We start from the raw sequence: 20,579 nt of genomic DNA, 5'->3' as shown, positions 1-20,579 counted from the left end.
TATGAAGCCCCTCATACTTGTCTAAATAAGATATTTAGGCGTCCATTCTCTTGTCACAGATTGCCTTCTAGAAAACTGGTCTTCCCTACGTGACGGCCGTCGGACCCGTTCTGACGCTGGAGCCTTGCATAAACCAGAGTAGAACTGCTCCGAGAGGACCAAGTCTGTACTTCTGTCCGGAGGCAGATGGCCTCCTCTTTCTCCCACCGAGTGACTGGTGAGGTCAACCTGCTGACCTTTTAGAGAAACAACCCGGTGCTTAACCATATTGCACACCAGAGCTCTTCTGCTTTTTATTCAGGCAGAATGAAAAGGAGTCTCTTCCTCAGGGCAGCCATTGGCCCTGGGGGTTGAGGGAAGTCAATGTCATTGTTCAGAAGAGTCAGTTTACAAAGAGAGGGAGCGAGCCTCGCTTAACGCACTGCCCTCACGCGGATGCCGCCTCCCAGTGATTCTGCAAGACAGGGTTGGGCTGCCCTTCATGGGTTTCTGAGCCTGTCCCTCTTCCCGGGAATGGAAAGTCTTCCGGAGGAGTGACTTGGCGGCTTCACACTGCTGCCACTGGGAGCCGAGGGAGAGAGTGGGTCTCAAATGGGAAAGAAACGCTCCTTAACATGACCCCCACACTTTGTCAGGACTGGCACAGGGAGCGTGGTTAAAGTGAACATAGACAAGCCCAAAATCCAGATGTCGTGAGTCAATTCTGCTTCAGGGTGACCTCCAGGGTGTGACAGCGTCGACTGTGGTTTTCCAAGGGCTTCCTTTGCAGAAATACATCACCAGGGGTTTCTTCTGAAGCCTCTCTCAGTGGACTTGAACCTCCAGCCTTGCAGCTAGCAGCTAAACTTGTGAAAGGTTTGCACCCTCCAGGGGTTCCAACAGGAACACTGTTGCTGTCCTGTGCCGCTGACTCCATTCTAGCTCATTGAGACCCCACAGGATAGAGTAGAATTGCCCCCAGCAGATGCCAGGCTTTTCTTCCGCAGAGTTGATAGTAGGTTCCGTCTGCTGGTCTTTCACTTAGTAGCCTGACACTTAACCATGGAGCCTGGGAATCCCACATCTTCTAGGAAGTTTCTTTGCTGTGCTTCTTACCGATTGCCCAATCACTACATCAAGGAATAAAGCTTTGTTTTATATCTGCATTTATGATTCTGCACTTGGATCTTGTGCATTGAGTTTGACTCTTCATCTAGAGTTGAAACTCCATCAGTGAGAAGAATTTATTACTTCATTCTGTCACTTTATGATTCCACGACAGTCTTTAAAACTTTATATTTTGGCACTTTGAGTTCCTTTAAGAATTTGGGGAAGGGCAGAATAGAATGCATTTCCTCATCAATGTTGGACGGGAGATGTTGGAGATCATGAAATGGCTGGGGGAAGAAAGACAGGATGTTCACATAACCCTCAGGATGACTAAACAAATTCTTGAGTTTGGGGTGAGACAAGAGCACAGCGTGAAGTCTGGGACAAGGGGGTGATAGTGTCAGGCTATACATACCTGAAAGGACACCACAGGGGTCCAATAGCAGAAGACCCACCAGAAAGCCAGCCTTTGGTGGGAAGGCCATCTTTGGCCAATATGAGGTCCAGCACTGTGTTTTGCTGGGTTGTTTAGACTAGCTAAGGGCTCTTTGGACTTCTGATGTACCCCCACTTCAATAAACTCCCTCTTTTTGTTCATATCTTTGGCTGTGGGGTGGGAGAGCCGGAAGAATTTTATGAAAACAACGTACAATTTGCTCACATCTTTTGAATGTTTATAGCTTCCCTTGAGACTCAGCACCTATGGCTGAACCTTCTAAGAGTGTCGCTACATTGCTGCTCTTTGAGGATGAATTTAAAGGAGAAAGATGTTAAGTGACCATACCTTTTCAAGTCCCCAGACTAGGAATGAGATAAACTAAAAACCTCATTATTTTATAAACTTCTTTCCTTTTACTACAAGCATTTGAACTGCACCAGCAAAGAACTCAAACTCCCAAAGTCGGTTCATAGAAATTCAAGGCAATTATAGTCTCCCTGCTTGGCTAGATATGGAATAGCCAGGCCTCTTGAAGTCTCTGATGGAAAACAGCAGGAGACAAAGCGCAACAAAATTAGGCAATCCTGGTGTCAATTTTGCAGCAGGAAATGGGCAATTCCTTGGCTTGGTGTATTTCTCTTTCACTTTTTATTTTAAAAGCAAAATGGATTTGCTCACTCCTATACTTGCTATCTTTGATAACCAAAGGCCCCAAGTCCTTCACAATATCAATGCTCTGGAGAAAATAACTTATTGATCAGCTTTAATGAACAATTAACCCACCTTTTAGTAGAAGGAGAGTTCTCAATAGGATGAGTAACATCCTGGGTTGAGAACAGTAGTATTTACGATTTCAACCAATTCTAACCAAATGTTCATTAAACTCTAAAGGAGGTGTTGTAATACAACAGAGGGAAAAAAAACCCCAAACTTTACTTACAGAATCTTCGATCAAAATGAATAATTTAGGGAACAAATGCCAAAGAACAGAGTTTATCGTACAGTTTTGCTATTTGTTCATTATTATTTATTAGTAGTATTTTGCTATTTTGACTATCATTTGTATGTTACCATAGCTCCGAGGGCTGGGGCTTCATTTTGAGGATCTAAGGGATTGCTGAGTTTCACTTTTTATTTCTCATGACTTCGAACTGCTTTCAGTCCTCTGTGCTCTTTCGAGAAGCAGAATCCCGGTCTTAACTCTCCGGTCTCCTTGGTCTCCCCCACGAGGAGGTTATTTAGCTGAGAGGATTAAGAACACACCCTTATTTGGTTGTCTAGTGCTCTTGCCAATTCCTAACAATCATCTGCTCCTGGTTTCAGGGGGGAAATACCCTCAAATACACTTGCTTTTATAGAGAACTCCCCCTTACTAATCTTAAACAAGACGAAGACTGATCATCCGGATGAGGCAGACTCTTCAGCATGAATCCACAGTGGTGCTCAAAGGATTCATTGTTAGTGGTTTAACTGTAGAAGACACAGGGAGTCACACAGCGTCATGGTTGGTGGCTGATCTAGTCATCACTGTTGCAAGTGGGACGATAACAGCTGGAAAAGGATCATGGATACCATTGCAGATTAGAAAAGTCTACAGGATTGATTCTGGGATCCTCCAACCATATTGTTTGGGGTATGATTTATGACCATTCAACCCTGGTACCCAATTTCTTGTAAGGGCTTTCCAAGGCAAGTCCTCTGAGGACAAGAATGCCCCTTCCTGGTCTGACATAGTCATTGCTTTGGAGGTGTTTCTGACTCAAGGTAGACATGAGTACTGAGTAGAACTGCTCCTTTGGATTTTTGAGGTGGCAAATATTTATGGGATCAGAGTCTCCTGTTTGTCCAAAGGAGTAATTGGTGGGTTTGAACTGCTGACCTTGTAGTTACCAGCTCAACACTTATTCCACAGCACCATCAGAATTCCTCTTGGCTGGTGGGAGTTACAATATACTTTTAAACACACTCTACCTGAGGATAGTATTTTTCACATTGAGTATTGGTCAAAAAGTACTCAAATGGAAGCTGAATTTATGTCAGGACTGAAATGGAGTTAAAGATCTCACTGTAAATCACAGTCTTCAGCAAATCAAAAGGTTAGAATTTTAGATCTAATACAACCTGAATGAATGAAATTGTATCACATGAAAAGTTATAATTTCTAACTTTTTCCTTTGCTATTCTGTTCTGGTTGGTCTTCAAAAAAATTTATTTGATGTATTATCAATGATATTGTTCTAGAATTTATACTTCTATTGGCGACCTTTCTTTGGGATGGGTACACATATGGATCTCTTTCAGTCAATGGACCAAGTAGTGGTCCTCCCAATTTCCTGGCATAGATAAGTGAGTGTTTGCAGTTCTTCTTCAGCTTGTTGAAACATTTCAGTTGGAATTCTATCAATCCTTAGTGCCTGATTTTTGGCTACTGCTTTCAGTGCTGTTTAAACTTCTTTCTTCAGTACCATTGGTTCCTTCTCAGGTGCTACCTCCTGAAATGGTTGTCTGTGTATTCTTTCCATCATATTTTTACCTTCCTGCATCGTTCAATATTTTGCCCATACAATCTTTTAATTTTACAACTCAGGGTTGAATGTTTTTCTCAAGTTCTTTTAGTTTAATATGTGCTGAGCATGTTCTTCTTGTCTGGTTTTCTAACTCTAGGTCTGTATAGATCACCATTGTGTTGATTACATCTTACAGAGTTTCTGAGGCTTTGTAAATCTTTATGGGGGTGACAGCCTTATATTTCTCCCGCATAGTAATTAGCTGTTTCTGACTCCTGGTAGACACTATAGGATAAATTAGAACTGCTCCTGAGGATTTGAGACTGCAAATCTTTATGGGAACACACCGTCTCATCTTTCTCCCAAGGATCGAGTGGTGGGTTGAACTGTTGACCTTGAGGTTAGGAATCCAACCTTTATTTTAAAAAGCTATCTAGAGTCCACATACACATATAAGATTTCAAATTAAATGGGTACATAAGCAAATGGGATGAAGAAAGTTGATGGTGCCTGGCTTTCAAAAGGTATAGCATCTGGGGTCTTACAGGCTTGATGTTAAGCAAGCCGCCATTTAGCCAAGAAGCAACAAGCCCACATGGAAGAAGCACACCAGCCTGTGCGATCATGAGGTGTTGATGGAATCAGGTAACAGGCACCAGGAGACCGGAAACAAGCAAACAAAAAACATTGTTGAGAATGAGGCGGGTTGGAGCAGACACACCGCAAACCCATTTGTAGACAATTGGACATCCCCTCAGAAAAGGGTCACAGGAAGGGATGAGTCAGCCAGGGTGCAGTACAGCACTGATGAAACACAATATTTCTCCGGTTCTTTGAGGCTTCCTGATCCCCCACTATCACGACCCCAGTCCTGTCTTTCAGTTCTGGCTAGACTGGAGCATGTGCACTGGTACAGTTAAGAGCTCATGACACACACGAAATCCAGGTCAGATAAACCCCCCAGAAACAGAGATGAGAGTGGTGATACCAGAAAGGTAGGGAAGGTGGGGGGGGGAGGGGAGGAATGATCAATGCATAACCACCTCCCGGGGAACCGACAACAGAAACATGGGTGAAGGGAGACAGCAGTCGGTGTAAGACATGAATATAAGAATAATTTATAATTTATTAAGGGGTCACGAGGGTGGGAGGGGCAGGAAGGAAGGAAAAAAGATGCATGACACCACGGGTTCAAACAGAAAGTAAATGTTTAGAAAATGATGATGGCAACATATATACAAATATACTTGAGACAATTGATATATGGAATATTGTAAGAGCTGTAAGAGCTCCCAATAATGTGTTTAAAAAATAAAAAGGATTTCAAGTTTACTTTTAATAATCAACTTAAAAACATGTCCAGATTTTATTCTTTGTTTGTGTTTTTCTTTTCTTTCTTTTTTTGATACCTTGGAATCAACTTGTCAACTTGTTTTGTTCATGCTAAAAGTTATTCATACTTAGTCTTTTTTGTACCTTATGATTCAATTGAGGAAGCTTTAGACAAGAAGCCTACCTACCTGCCAAATTGCCTGACCTTATACAAAAGTCTTTTCTTCCCCCAAACTCTATATCTGGGCAAGGATACTGACTCACACTTCAAACATTCAAATTGGGTGTGACCTAGTGATAATCTCCTTTTTGGTCGCAGCACCAAAATGCTCTTTTTATTAATTCTGTAGTACATTTTTAAACTTCATGCTATCAGAAAACTAGGAGTACTTTTAATATCATTATGGAACAAATATATTAGAACCTAATTTGTGAAATGGTTCAATGTCAGGTTTATCTTTTGTTCCTATCTATTCCAGGCTGATTCACGACAGTAAGCCAGCAGACAGTTAAAAAAACAATTTTTTGAGTCCATCAATTATTTAGAGGAAAGTAGTAAGCTACTATCTCAAATACAGTCATTTTCAATTTTCATAGCTAATCTTCTTAGCTGCCTAATCTCAAATGTTAGAGCCACATTAGGAAGGATTTAACTAATAACCCTCCATACTATTGGTGGTGATTGCTTTTTTTACTTTTCATATATGTTAGCTCAATTTATCAATGTAACAATTCTGTGAAAGAGATACTATTATGTCTGAGCATATGTTGGGGCTTAAGGATTTAAAAGTTTGCTTTTTTTTTTCCTCCATAAAACCACCTCATTTACCGTTCGCTGCACTTAGCACGGTCGCGGGTAGTGGGGATGGAATAGGGAGTTAGGGTGCAGGGGGAAGAATGAAAGGTATCTGACTGTTCTGTGGTATATGTATGAAAATTGTTTCCTTCCTTTTTAAATAATCAAATTCACCTGAGCTCAGGTTTATTTACAAGGTTTTGGTTGTTTTCATAAGTAACTACTGGAGACTATTTCTGGAGGCTTTCTTTCTGGGACCATGGACGTGTCACTCTGCGATGCAACAAAAAGGCTTTGGGGGAATCAATGGTATAAAGCTGGGCGAAGATGCTGACTCACACTTCAAGCATTCATTAGCCAACAGGGATATATTGACGGACCACTCTGTAATCAGTGGAATGAATTAGCAATCTAAGTGTTGAGTCTAAAAAGGGGTAGCTCGCAAGATTCTGAAGTCCCCTTTCCCATCAGCCTCAGGTGAACATGACTGCCTACCCAGCTTCTCTCTGTCCTTTTGATAGTGGTCATGGTTGAGCCTGGTGACTCGGGTGTACAACTTGAACTTCGAAGCACAATGTCCCTGTAGAAGTAGTGGGTTAGCGTCGTCTAGTGATAGGGTAGTGGGTTACAAGTTGGGTTGCTGGCCACAAGTTCAGCAGTTTGAAACCACTAGCCACTCAAGAAACAGATGAGGCTTTCTGCTCCCATAAAGATTTACAGCCTCAGAAACGGGGGCAGTTCTATTCTGCCCTAGAGGGTCACTAGGCGTCAGAATCAACTCGATGGCAATGAGTTTGATTGGGGTTGGAGTGGGGTGGCGTGATGTTTGGTCATAGGTTGCCTCAGATAGCATGCGAAGCTGGGGGAGCAGGTACATGGCCCTCTGTCTGCCTGGGCAAAGCTATGACTTTCTTTCTATGGCATTGGCATTGTCCAAACCATGTTCTGACAGAGCCATGTAATTTCTTTTTTTGCCTCCAGGAGGTGCTGGTCACATCCCATACCTGGTGGTTCTTCCTTAGCTTAGGCCAATATACGTCCTTGCGGGTGCTGATCACTGTTAGGCAGCAGTGTCCGGTGTCTCAAGGGCACACCCTGCTGGGAAGGATCTTTCACAGACACCACCTCTGACAGAAAGTTGGGGGGGGGGTGCCATCATGAATGGAACCTAAACTGTGTCCCTATTTCCAGTAGAAGAACCCAAGCCAGTGATGTTGAGTCGATGCCACTCAGCGAGACCCAATGGTCTCGCTTTCTGCAAGTGTACAGCTTTCCAGGGGCAGACAGCCTCAGCCCCGCTGCTAGACAATCCAGTGTCGAGGGCTTTTGATGTACAGTGTTTTCAATGGATCACTACTGTAATAACTATTAAGCATTCTATCTACCCTTATGAATTAAAAATGTCAAACCAGACCCCCAAGGATCAGCTTAATGATTTATCCAGGTCTAATGGAAGGCACCCAGTGAGACAGACGCTCATCAATCATGGAGCTCACTATACAGGCTCTAGGTTGACATTTTCAATTCATAAGCATGATGAACTTCTTAATAATTATCGCAGCAGTAATGCACATGCTCTCCATGAAAACCTTTCAGTGCTGGATGGTCTAGAATCAAGGGTTAGCATTTATACACACATAAAAATTCCCAATTCTTTCTGATTTACCTAGTATTCCTGGGAACAAGGAACAGAATGTATCTCAAGTTCCAAGAGCTTTTCAAGACCCTGAAGAGCCTTGGACCTTGTATTTTTAGAGTGCCATCTTCACATTGGGAGAGAGATGGAGCTTCCCACCCCTGTAAGTAGTTACTATCTCGGGAGTTCACAGGGACAGGTCCACCCTGTCCCACTGGGTTGCCCCAAGTGCCCCAAGTTGTCCCAAGTGTGTCGGGATCAACTCTATGGCAGTGAGTTTGTGTTTTACATCATCCATAGTCTATTACAATGCACCCCGTGCCTTTTTCCTATTTGTTTTTATGAGTTCAAAAACCCTGGAAAAATATTTGTAGAATTTTACTTTTGAAATGCTCCGCCTTTATTTACTTCATGATCCCATGTGTCCTTGAGAATTCCTGTGCTGTAAGAAGAACGATTTTAAAATTTGATTATCCCATAACGGAATTCTTATTAATAATAATAAAACTAAGAGTTCATGCAGTTGACATGATTGAACATGTTAACTTTGAACTTGCATTTCTCCCTCTTGTATTTTGAGCACTTTTCTATAGAGAGTTCTGAAAACCTAATATCTGAAACTCACAGACCTTCAGCACAATTCCTGTAGCACACAGGATGGATGATAACTCTACAGTTGTAGAGTCAGCTCCCGTTACCAGCTTCTGAGGTGAGCACCTTTGCTTCATATAGCCCAGGAGGCTAGGTATTAGGTTGGACTGAGTTATGCTGCTGGGTTTTAAAACGTAATATCTGATGGTACAGAGGCTATATGAAGCAAAGGTGCTCACCTCAGAAGCTGGTAACGGGAGCTGATTTAACCTAATAGTTTTTCATTACAATATAGAACATAGACTTTTCCCTTGGACACACAGTTAAGCTGGAGAACTAGCAACCAAACGCCAAGCTGTGGGAAATATACAGGGTAGGTTTTCAATGAGGATTTGCCTTTTAAATGTGTCTATGTATCAAGGGATGCCCAAACAAGACACAACGATGTAAGTCACAGTAAATTACACGGTACAAGCTTGTGGTGATGGCTCTGGTGGAACGTATTAATCATACAAAACAGTGTGGCAATTGCTTTAAGTCTTTTTAGTCCACGTTCTCTTTTTATTTGATTTTTTTGTGTTAGCAAAAGATTGGCATTGCCCGTGGGAGAAAGCAGTCCTGGCGTATTTCACTGATGAGTCTGCTCTTTAGGGGAACAGAAAAATGCAAGTCGGAGTTTAATGAGAAAAAGAAGGAAAGTGGCCTCAAAAGAAGAGAACACTTTGGAGAGGGGTAGGTTCTTCATAAACGTGTGTCACTTGGCAGGGACTAGCTCCAGGACCACTGAGGGCTTGGTCGGGTTTGGGTTTTAGTTTGTGCCCTGCATTCTTTCATCCACAGAGAGCTGAGGGAAGCCAAACATTCGATTTTCTTTTGTGGCAATTCTAGAGAAAGCAAAAGATGGTCAATCTTCATGGTTAAGAAGACTTCAACTTTGGCTCTATCCAACCATCCCCCTGTCCCATTGTGATGCACAAGATGACAGGAATAGAGCGATGTTTAAAATATAAGACACATTTCCAAACCAAGGCCCCTTCCGTCTTGTGTAGGAAGGGACAACGTGACGAGAAGCGGGGAGAAAGGAACGACACACCTGGAACAATCAGAGAAGGTTTCTTCCAATATGTGATCATTGAACTGCATCAGGAATAGAGCTTTTCTCAGCACAGTGATGCGATATCATCACACACCCACAATGGTAGCCCACTTTACAAAACAACAACTCAGCGGCTGGAGATTTGAAGAGACTGGAACTCTTAGACACTGCTGATGGACTGGTCAGTCTGTGCACTGTAGAACACAATATGGCACTACCCAAAACCCTACGTGCCGAAGTACCGCTAAACATTTCAACTAAAACCTCACCGACAGAGAGTCAATGCCGATTCATAGTGACCCTATAGAACAGAGTAGAACCATCCCTGTGGGTTTCCAAAACCATAACTCTTTACAGCGTAGAAAGCCCCGCCTTCCTTCTGAGGCTTAGCCCAACCCGTAACCACTACAGCAGCAGGGCTTTTTAGCACAAGGAATACCTTTGCTGGGCATAGACCCAAAGCAACCAGAGACAGGAACAGGCGTGCGTTCTTCCGTGTTCACTGCAGTACAGTTCACAATAGCAAGAAGCGGGAAACAGCCCCAATGCTCATCAACAGAAAAACAGAAGGAGTTGTGGCACAGTGGTTACAAGTTGGGCTGATAACTGCAAGGTCAGCAGTTCAAAACCACCGGCTGCTCCACTGGAGAAAGACAAGGCTTTCCACTCCTGAAGTAGTTATAATCGTGAAAACGCACAGGAGCAGTTCTACTCTGTATATGAAATCAAGGATAGGTAGAACTATTGAGACAGAAACTGGACTGATAATTGTCTAGAGGCATGGCAGGGGATAATGGGGGCAAATGAGGTGCTAACAACAATAAGTACTAGAGGAAAGTGTTCTGAAACTGATCATGATGATAACTGCACAGATCTTAATACAATTGAGTGATTAATTGTATGATGTATGAAGTATATACCAAAACACTGTTATAAAATAAAAAAAGAATTGAGCCTTTCCACGTGGACCACAGAATCGAATAACTTGAGGATTAAAACAACACTGTAGTGCCCAGGCTCCATGGTAGTGAGTCTGGCTTACTTGACTCAGGATGGCTCTCTTTTTATTTGTATTTAAAAGGGCCAATCTAAATGTCAAGCAGGGCTGACAACCAGTGGGCCGGAAGGGGCAAGAGACACTCGTGTATGAGGGAGACAACGCCTGGGTGGATTGAGAAGGAAGTTAGAAGACAGTGGAGGCAGAGACAATAATGTGGTGTGGGCGTAGGTTTTGTTTTACGCTGACATAAAACATGTGACATGGTTTATGAATCTGGAGTTTTGATGTGCGGGTTGGAATGGGGGTTTATGAATCTAAAAAGTCACACAGGCAGAAGTCTGCAGAGGGAGTGACATGCCAATTTCAGGAGTTGGTGCTTCAACAACAGTGTTGAAAGCGGGCGAGTAGCACCCCTGGATTGATTGATGGTTGAGACCCTGGGATAGTCTGTCTTGGGCAATAACAGCAATCTCTGGACGCAGTGACTCTAATTCCCCATGGCAGAAGAGAGTTTGTAGGACCGATGAAACCATGAATTTTGAGATAGGGAGATTAGCCTGGATTCTCTAGGCAGGTGGACCAGGTCCTAGATCTAATAACAAGCGTCCTTCCGAAAGGCGGGGAGAGGGCCATGTCACAAAGAAGAGGCGAAAGGGAAGTGAGGCCAGGGATCTCCCTGAAGGCCATGGGCGAGGCCCAGGGACAAGGACTGCGCGGAATGCCGCCCGCCCGAGAGGCTGGACACTGGACACGACAAGGAAACGGATTCTCCCCAAAGGCTTGGCGACTTCGCAGACCTGCTGACAGTGCTCTCTCAGTCCAGGGAGACCCCGCTTGGACTTCGGCCTCCAGAATTTTAAGGGAAAGCATTTCTCGTATTTTAAGGCACTGCTTGTGACGGAGGAGCCTTGGTGGCACGGATGTTAAAACACTGAGCCACCACCCAAAAGACGGAGGATTGAATCCAGCAGCTGTTTCACGAGAGAAACATGGGCAGTCTGCTTCCCTAACAATTGCGCAGTCCTGGAAACCCCGTGCAGTCTTTCCATGTGTCCAGGGGGACTTCACGTACCGCAGTGAGGGCTTGTTTTCAATTTCCTAATATCTTGTTGCAGCCATCATAGCAAAACAGTAGAGACGGAGATTTCAATCTCAGCAGGTGGGCCTGGTGTGGGTGGACAGCTGGACCGAGTCTTCTACAGAAATCTCAATGTCCAGCACAGCTGCCTTAAGGGACAGATTTGGTCTGGAAGATTCCACCCAGGTGCAGTGCTGCAGCAGGGAGGCGGTGGGGATCACCTCAGGCCAGGTGTTAAAAATCAACCACACACACACACACACACACACACACATACACAAAACAACAACAACAACAATAACAGCAATCAGCCAGCATATCTGCAGTTGGTTGTCTGTGTTAGGTGTCATGAGTTGGTTCTGTGACCACAGGGCCTCACTGAGACACTAGGGACAACGCCACCTGGTGTCCTGCAGCGTCCTCACTCAGTTATGCTTCAGTGCGTTGTTGCAGCCAGGCCATCTCCTGGAAGGGCTTCCTCCTCTCTTTTACCCAACATGACACCCTTTTCCAGGGACTGGTCTTTCCTGACACGTCCGAGTCTGTGTGATGAAGGCTCCCCAGCCTTGATTCTAAAGAACATGCTAGCTTCTTCCAAGACAGATTTGTTTGTTTTTCAGGCAGTCCACAGTGATTCAACGTTCCTCCACATCACCACAACTCAAGGGAATCCATTTTTCTCTGGTCTTCCACGGATAAGTTAGGACTTTAATATAATTAAATGAAGAGCTAGTCTTCAAATTAAATAACCCAAGGTGTAGGTACCGCCCCCCTCCCCCACCCAACCATGAATACCAGAAAGGAGTATGAGAAAGAAAATAGAAAAGCTTTTTTTTTTACCTTGAGGAATTTACGATTTCTGCATTTCACAGGCAAGTCCTCTAAATGCCAGTGGGCAGGTGCACAGACATTGCCCGTTCAGCAGGACGACTGTCCCACCATTGTGGCATGGGCGGCACTTGCGCACACTGAACTCGTTGGTATAATCTTCTATAGAGCGTTCCAAATTTTGTTTCTTTTGGTGCGCATCCTTCATTTTCACTGGAATCAGATTATATATAGGAGACAGCTGAAAGAGAGGAAGAGACGTCATTTTAGGTGTTTTTTCTGTTTTTGAAACTTATAAAATGACCGTCCTTCAATGACTTCTTCACCGATTCAGTAAAGATTTATTGAATGATTATTATTATTAGATCTGGCATTAGTTTAACAGACTAAACCGATTATCAAGTCCAGCTATAATCGTGGTGATCACGTTATGGGGACAAGGCAGTGCAATAATTACAGAGAGAAATTTTAAAGGGGAGCTGTGACAGGCGTTACGAAAGACAGAGGACACGTATTTGTGCATAGAGTGCCATCATCATCTTCAAAGCATTTTCTTTGTACTAGTGCCCTTGGTATCAGCTCCTCTTTTTTCCCTCCCTCCTCCAGCCTCCCAACCTCGTGAACCCTTGATAAATTATAAATTATTGTTATTTTCATTTCTTACAGTGTCTGCTGTCTCCCTTCACTCACATTTCTGCTGTTCGTCCCCCTGGGAGGGGGGTATACGTTGATCATTGCGATCAGTTCCCCCTCTCTCCTCCATGTCCCCCCACCCTCCCCCTACCCTCATGGTATTGCTACTCCCATTACTGTTCCTTAGGGGGTTATGTGGCCTGGATTCTGTGTGTTAAGGTCTCTTATCTATACTAGTGTATATGCTCCGGTCTAGCTGGATTTGTAAGGTAGGACTGGATCATGATAGTGGGGGGCAGGAAGCATTAAAGAACTAGAGGAATGTTGTGTGCTTCATTGGTGCTACACTGCACCCTGGCTGAATCGTCCCTTCCTTGTGACCCTTCTGGGAGGGGATGTCCAGCTGTCTACTGGTGGACTTTGGGTCTCCACACTGACCCTCCTTGTTTACATCAATATGATTGTTTGGGCTCTTTCAGTGCCTGACACCTGATCCCTTTGATATCCCGTGAGCATACAGGCAGGTGTGCTTGTTCCATGTGGGGTTTGTTGCTTCCCTGCTAGATGGCTGCTTGTTTAACTTCAAGCCTTTAAGACCCTAGATGCTATGTCATCTAATAGGGTTATAATTCTTGATCTTCATCAGCGGGTGCTTCAAGTCTTCCTCACTTTCACAAGCAAGATCGTGTCATCTGCACACCGCAGGTTGTTAGTAAGCCTTCCTCCAGTCCTGAAGTCACATTCTTCCACATATAAACCCGTTTCTCTGGTGATTTACTCAGCACAGAGTTTGAATAAGTAAGGTGAGAGAATATAACCCTGGCACACACCTTTCCTGAGCTCTTAAAAATCATTTTTTGGGGGTCTCGTACCTTTCCTGATTTTAAATCATGCCATTTTCTCTTCTTCTGTTCACGAAACTGCCTCCTGATCCATGTACAAATTTTACATGAGCACATGAAGTGTTCTGGAATTCCCATTCTTATCACGGTATCCGTAATTTATTGTGATCCACACTGTCTAATGCCTTTGCATAGTCTATAGGACACCGGTGACTGTCTTTCAGCTTTCTCTGCTTTGAGTCAAGAGCCATTTGACATCAGTGATGATACCCTTTATCCCATGTCCTCTTCGGAAGCTGGTCTGAACCTCTGGCAACTCCCTATCAATGTATTGCTGCAACTGTTTTTGAATAATTATCACCAAGAATTAACTTGCATGTGATATCAATGATATTGTTCTATAATTTAAGCATTCTGTTGGGTCGCCTTTCTTAAGAATGGGCACAAAAATGGGTCTCTTCCAATCAGTTGGCTAGATAGTTATCTTCAAATGGCATACTTTGGACACGTTATAAGGATAAATTAATTCCTGGGGAAAGATATCATATTTGGTCAGCACAAAAGTAGAAGATTCTCTTTCTTATGGCTTTAAGACTTCCAAAAACCAAAGTCATTGCCATTGTGTCCATTCTGACGTATTGCAACCCTATAGGACGTAATGGAACTGTCTTGTGGGTTTTGGAGACTCACTTTATGGGAGTAGAAAGCCAGGTTTTTCTATTGCCAAATGGCTGATGGGTTTGAACTGCTGACTTTGTGGTTGGCAGCTCTGCTCATTACATAGACATAATTTCACTATCAAAAATTAGAATATTAACATTGACGCAATGCTATTAATGAAACCACAGACCCCATTCAAATGTCTTAAGTTTTCCTCCCAATGTTCTTTTTCCTCTTCTGGGGTACAATCCACAGTTCTATCCCCACATTTGGTTCTGTCATTTCTTCTCTATAGCTTCCTTCAACCCAATCTTATTTCCTTGGGCTTTTCTTGTCTTTCATGACCTTGACACTTTTGATGAGTACTGCTCAGATACCTTGCAGAATGTCTCTCAAATTAGGTTTAGATTGCATTCCTATTGAAGTTTTTTCCCCCATTGTTTCATCCCCAGTTTATTATGTCTAAGTACATAACCTTTTCCTTGATCTTCACCCCAATTGTTGATGTAGTTGACATATCACCAATTAGAATTAAGATCTGAATGTATGTATGCCAGGGTTGTATCGTCTCTCCATACTTATTCAGTCTGTGTGCTGAGCAAATAATCAGAGAAGCTGGATTATATAAAGAAGAATCTGGAATCAGAATTGAAGGAAGGCTTATTAACAACCTGGGATACGGAGATGACAGAACCTTGTTTGGTGAAAGTGAGGAGGAGTTGAAGCACTTGATGATTGTGGTGGTTAGATTTTATGTCAACTTGAAGGTGTATGGAAGTGCAGGGGTGGAGTCCAAACTACCAGTCAGGTCACAGGGCAATGATGCTTCCTGGGAGGTGTGGCCTTTTTATAAGAGAGACACTGGGGACTCCTCTCTCTTTTTCCTCCTTCACCTTCCTGCTGGTTGCGACTCTGTGGCTGTCTATAGGGGTAGGGCCATATGGTAGGCCCAACTCAGAGAGCTGACAATGTCCTGCCATGTGACCCTGGATCTATGAGACTCTGTATGCACCTACGTGTGATCTTCCTGGATCCTGCTTCGCCTTTCTGCATCATTTGCCTGCATCTACCTGAGTCTGGAGGAGGCTCCGGTTAGCATCAAACTCATGGACTTGTGTTGGACTGCACTGGGATGCCCTTTTAATATTAAATTACTTAAAAAAAATCATTTTCTTAGGGGCTTGTACAACTCTTATCACAATCCATCCATCCATTGTGTCAAGCACATTTGTACATTTGTTGCCATCATTATTTTCAAAACATTTTCTTTCTACTTGAGCCCTTGGTATCAGCTCCTCATTCTTTTATCTCTCCATCCGCCACCCTCCCTCCCTCCTGAACCCTTGATAATTTATAAATTATTGTTATTTTTCATCTCTAACACTGACCGATATCTTCCTCCACCCTCCTTTCTGTTGTCCATCTCTCTGGGAGGGGGTTATAGGTAGATCATTGTGATCAGTTTCCCCTTTCTCCCCCCACCTTCCCCTTACCCTCCTGGTATGCTTACTTGCATTATTGGTCCTGAGGGGCTTATCTGTCCTGGATTTCCTGTGTTTCTAGTTCTGATCTGTACCAGTGAACATACTCTGGTCTAACCGGATTTGTAAGGTAGAATTGGGGTCAGGGTAGTGGGGGAGGGGTGGAAGCATTAGAGAACTAGAGGAAAGTTGTATGGTTCATCGGTGTTACACTGCACTGGCTTGTCTCCCCCCTATGACCCTTTTATACAAAAAGAGTGTCACTGGTTTTGTTTCTTTAGACAACCCAGTCTAACCTAGTGATGAAATTCAAGGATTACAACCTTCAGTATGGATTACAACTCACTGTAAGTAAATCCCAAATCCTCACAACTGGATTAATAGTGACATTATGATAAATGGAGAAAAGATTGAACTTGTCAAGAATTTTATATTGCTTGGATCCACAATCAATGCTCATGGAAGCAGCATGTGAGAGATAGAATGACACATTGTGTTGGGTAAATCTGCTACACAAGATCTTTTTAAAGGGCTGAAAATCAAGGAAATTACTTTGAGAACTAAGGTGCACCTGATCCAAGTCATGGTATTTTCAATTGCCTCATTTGCATGTGAAACTTGGATGTTGAATAAGGAAAATAAAAGAAGAATCAATGCAATTGGTGCTGGCAACGGATATTGAAAATACCACCAACTGCCCAAAGAACAATCAAATCTGTCTGAAAGTAGAGCTAGAAAGCTCCTTAGAAGCAAAAATGATGAGACTTTATCTCAAATACCTTTGACCTTTTATTAGAAGAGACCAATCTCTAGAGAAAGACATCATGCATGGTAGAGGGGAAGTGAAAAAGAGGAATACCCCCCCAAAAGATGGATTGACCCAGTGGCTGCACTAACGGGCTCAGACATAATGGCATACAACAATTGTGAGGATGCTGCAGGACTGGGCGTGTTCATTTTTTGCATGTGCATAGAGCAGCCATGAGTCAGAGCTGACTCAAGGGCACCTAACAATAGCAACTCTGAACTTTAGAGAAAAATAAATCCGGGGTCACCTTCAACTCTTATCCTAGTGGCCTCTGTGTTTTTTCTATGAGCCTTCTGAAAATAGAAAAATTGGCAGTGGCAGGAGTAGAAGCATTGGGACAACTAATTCCTAAAGCTACCAGGATAGCCACCCATCTGAGCAAGTGCCTCTCACATTTCAGAGGCTAGATGTAGTTTGCTCATTTACCACCTTTTTGTCTTCCTTAACATGTACCTTGTCACCAACGCAGTAGAGATGGAATGACACAAATGCTCAAGCATTTAGAATCAGATAGCACCGGGCTGAAATTCTGTTGGTGAGCAGAGTGACTGTGGGCAAGCTATTGACCCTTGCCGAGATTATTCTTTTTTCTTTGCTCCCAAAGAGGGATAATTGCGGTAAATATTTGTCAGGATTATTGTGGGTTTTTAATGAGATGGTGCAGGCCAGCATTTACAAATGTGAATGGTCATTCTCATTCTTTTCTTGTATGTCTGTGAATGTCTCTTTAGAAAGTGACAGAAGGAGTCCTAGCAACCCTGTTGGGTAAGCTCAGGACTGTTAAGTGCAAGGTCAAATCCAACAGACGTTGTGTGGGAGAAAGATAAGGGTGTCTTCTCCTGTAAGGATTCACAGCGTCAGAAACCCTATGCAGGGTCATCCTGAGTTGCATTCTTTTCATGCAGTGGGTTTGATTCGGGGGTGTTAGGAAGTTACATATTAAGGGTTGCAGGGTCGGAAACCACATTCGTGGTGTCTGACATGTACCTGCTCTATGCTATGTGTTCTTTGGCTGCTATCAAGGCTCATGGAAGTAGTAGTTAAGAGATGGAATGATGCCTTGCATTGGGTAACTTGGCTTCACAAGACCTCTTTAATGTCTCAAAAGGCAAAGAGGTTACTTTGAGGCCTAACCTCAAAGGGTAGGGATGCCTAGCCCAAGCCAGGGGCAGCAAAACAGAGGAAGACCCTCAGGGAGATGGATTGACCATGTGACTGTGACAATGGGCTTAAACAATTTTGAAGATGACACAGGACCGGGAAGTGTTTGTATTTAAGGCTGCTGTGAGACAGAACCGACTGGACAGCACTTAGATACCACAGCAACAAACACAACAACAGCAAATGAAGTGAGTCCTACATGAATCGCCTACATGAATTCTCTGTACTCTGTTTTCTCAACCCTATAGTCTGTATTATTGTGTAATTTACTATCAATCTAGTGTCATTTCAAATAAAAGCAAGAAAGAAGAAAACTGTTAAGATTACAACAGCATTCACAGCGTGAAAAGGCATCAAGTGGGAGAAATAACTTGCAGCACTTTTAAGTGAGCTTAGCCTCGTTCACAGAACATACTAACAACATCTTCAAGGTCAACACAACTGTCCACCAGGGCAGTGCACATGAATCAGTGTGTAGGATTCAGATTACAACTATGTCACATTCATTTGGAAGAAAGAAGCCTCTTACCAGTGTCGCCACATTGGCATAGACAACATAAGCAAGTGGAGAAGTTATTTTGATGTTTTAGAAAAGAAATTCATGGTGTTTTCCTCTTCAAAGGAAAGCCAAGGCCAGATGATCTCACATACAGGAAGAGGAGGGTCACGGAGAAAGCCCAATTTGGATAAAACGTGCCAACAGTGTTCAAAGACAGAAAGATGAAGGACGCAGAATGGCAATGGTTTCAGAGGAGCAGCCAACCCTGCACTCAAAAATCCCACTGGAAGACACAGGACGGCGAGAAGGTGTTTCTTAAGCAGGGTGTTCAAAGTTGTGCTGGAGTCACATCATTGCCTTTTTCTGATGAACTTTGGCTTTCCATTAAATGAGGATCAGTTTCAATTTTTATTGTGTACTAGCAAACTTATCTTTATTAGGGAAAATGATATAAATGTATCATTTATTAAACCTTAACCAGGACAAGGGCAACTATAGAGGCAGACCATCCAGATGAGGCAGACCATTAGCACAAGGTCATAATGGTGTCCAAGGGTTTGCTGGGGACACAGAAGGTCCAGAAAACTTTCACAAACATGTGATTGGAGGCAGTTTAATACATCACAGTCACCGGTGGGACTCCCGAATTGGAATCAGGGCCATGATTGGGACATGTATAATATGTTAGACAGAGGCACTTACAGTACTGGTCTAGGGGCTTCCCTGAGGCCTTCCGGGTATGACCCATGACTATACAACCGCCAAGTAGGTGATCCCCACCAAGAACAGATCCAGGTAATCCCCTCAAGAGAGTGCCCTTTGGGCTGCTAACCAGCTGCCCTGTGGGAGAAAGATGGAGCTTTTTACTCCCATAAAGAGCTGCGGTCTTGGCAACTCACAGGGCAGTCCGGCCCTGTCATGTAGGGTTCTTCTAAGTCGGCATGGACTTGATGGCAGCGATTCAGGGAGGAGTTTCAGGTGATGGAAACAATCCATTTTCCAGTGCACCCTGCCTGAGGGCAAGACTCTTTACACACTTCATCAATGACCAGAGGGCATGCCAGGAGCTTCAGTCCAGGAGACTAATCCACTTGGGGATTGTTGGCTTTTACTGTCATCAGGAACCCTGGAGGTGTAATGAGTACACGTTGGGCTGCAAACTGCAAGGTCATTCGTTCAAAACCACCAGCCTCTGTGTGGGAGAAGGACAACAGGGCTCTCTACCCCAGGAAACAGACAGGTTTGGAAACTCACAGGGGTAGTCTACCCTGTCCTATAGGGTCATTATGAGTCAGCATTGACTCACGGCAATGAGAGAAAGAGTCATCCACAGCCTTCTGCAAGCAGGGTGCTCAGAATGAAAGCTCTAATACAATTCCCTCCTCTGACACATTCTCTTATCCTTGTGCCGTTTAGAGATCGATCTTCACTGGAGGAAAGTTGCGAAAATACAACTAAGGCAATGTAGCTTATGAGTCAGTACTTTTAGGTTTCTTTCAGGTTTCCAAAATATTTAAACTACATATACCAAATGTAATTTGTCAGTGGGATGAGTATTACTTTTTACCCCGATATAGGAGGGCCAGAAATGCTCTTCATGATTTGTTGCTGTGGTTGTTGTCGGGTGCCATTGAGTAGGTTCTGACTCAGAGCGACCCTGTGGACCACTCCAGCTCACTGCTGGCCCCTCTGTGCAGACTCACAGCGACCCGCTCTGGGCTCTATGAGATCATAACTGTTGACGGGAGTAGAAATCCCAGTCTTTCTCCCAAGGAGCTTCTGGTGATTTCAAACTGCCGACCAGGTGAATCATAGCCCAACATGTAACCACCACACCACCAGAGCTCCATCGACGGAGCACGGAACTACAGAATGAAACATTGACCTGTCCTTTGTCATCTTCATAATCATTGCTTTTTTGAGCCCGGCCATTACGATACTGACTATATACTGATAGAATAACAGAGAGAACTAATCCTATAGCTCTTTAAGCTACTGATGATCTTTAACATCTAGTGAATCACGCTAAGAATTGTAAAATATATTAAAAAATAATATCATGTAGGTTAGTATATATCATCAGATCAGTTCATGTTGAATATA

General features: G+C 43.5%; 1 protein-coding gene across 1 annotated transcript in view; it reads right to left on the bottom strand.

Annotated features, from left to right (window-relative positions):
• Positions 1–8,922: 8,922 nt before the first annotated feature.
• Positions 8,923–20,579, bottom strand: part of C9 (complement C9) — a 59,033-nt gene continuing 47,376 nt past the window's right edge. The window contains exons 10-11 of the mRNA XM_045285251.1: positions 12,405–12,633; positions 8,923–9,274 (exon numbers count right to left, since the gene is read on the bottom strand). Of these exons, the coding sequence (XP_045141186.1) occupies positions 12,415–12,633 (219 nt within the window). The 3' untranslated portion in view covers positions 8,923–9,274; positions 12,405–12,414. The remainder of the gene's footprint in view (positions 9,275–12,404; positions 12,634–20,579) is intronic.

Source organism: Echinops telfairi, unplaced genomic scaffold (genome assembly GCF_000313985.2).
Source record: "Echinops telfairi isolate 266 unplaced genomic scaffold, ASM31398v2 ScPeMD7_7469;HRSCAF=8507_1, whole genome shotgun sequence".
Lineage (NCBI taxonomy): Eukaryota > Metazoa > Chordata > Mammalia > Afrosoricida > Tenrecidae > Echinops > Echinops telfairi.
The sequence above is the reverse complement of the archived record's forward strand: the minus strand, read 5'-3'. Positions and strand labels throughout refer to the sequence as shown.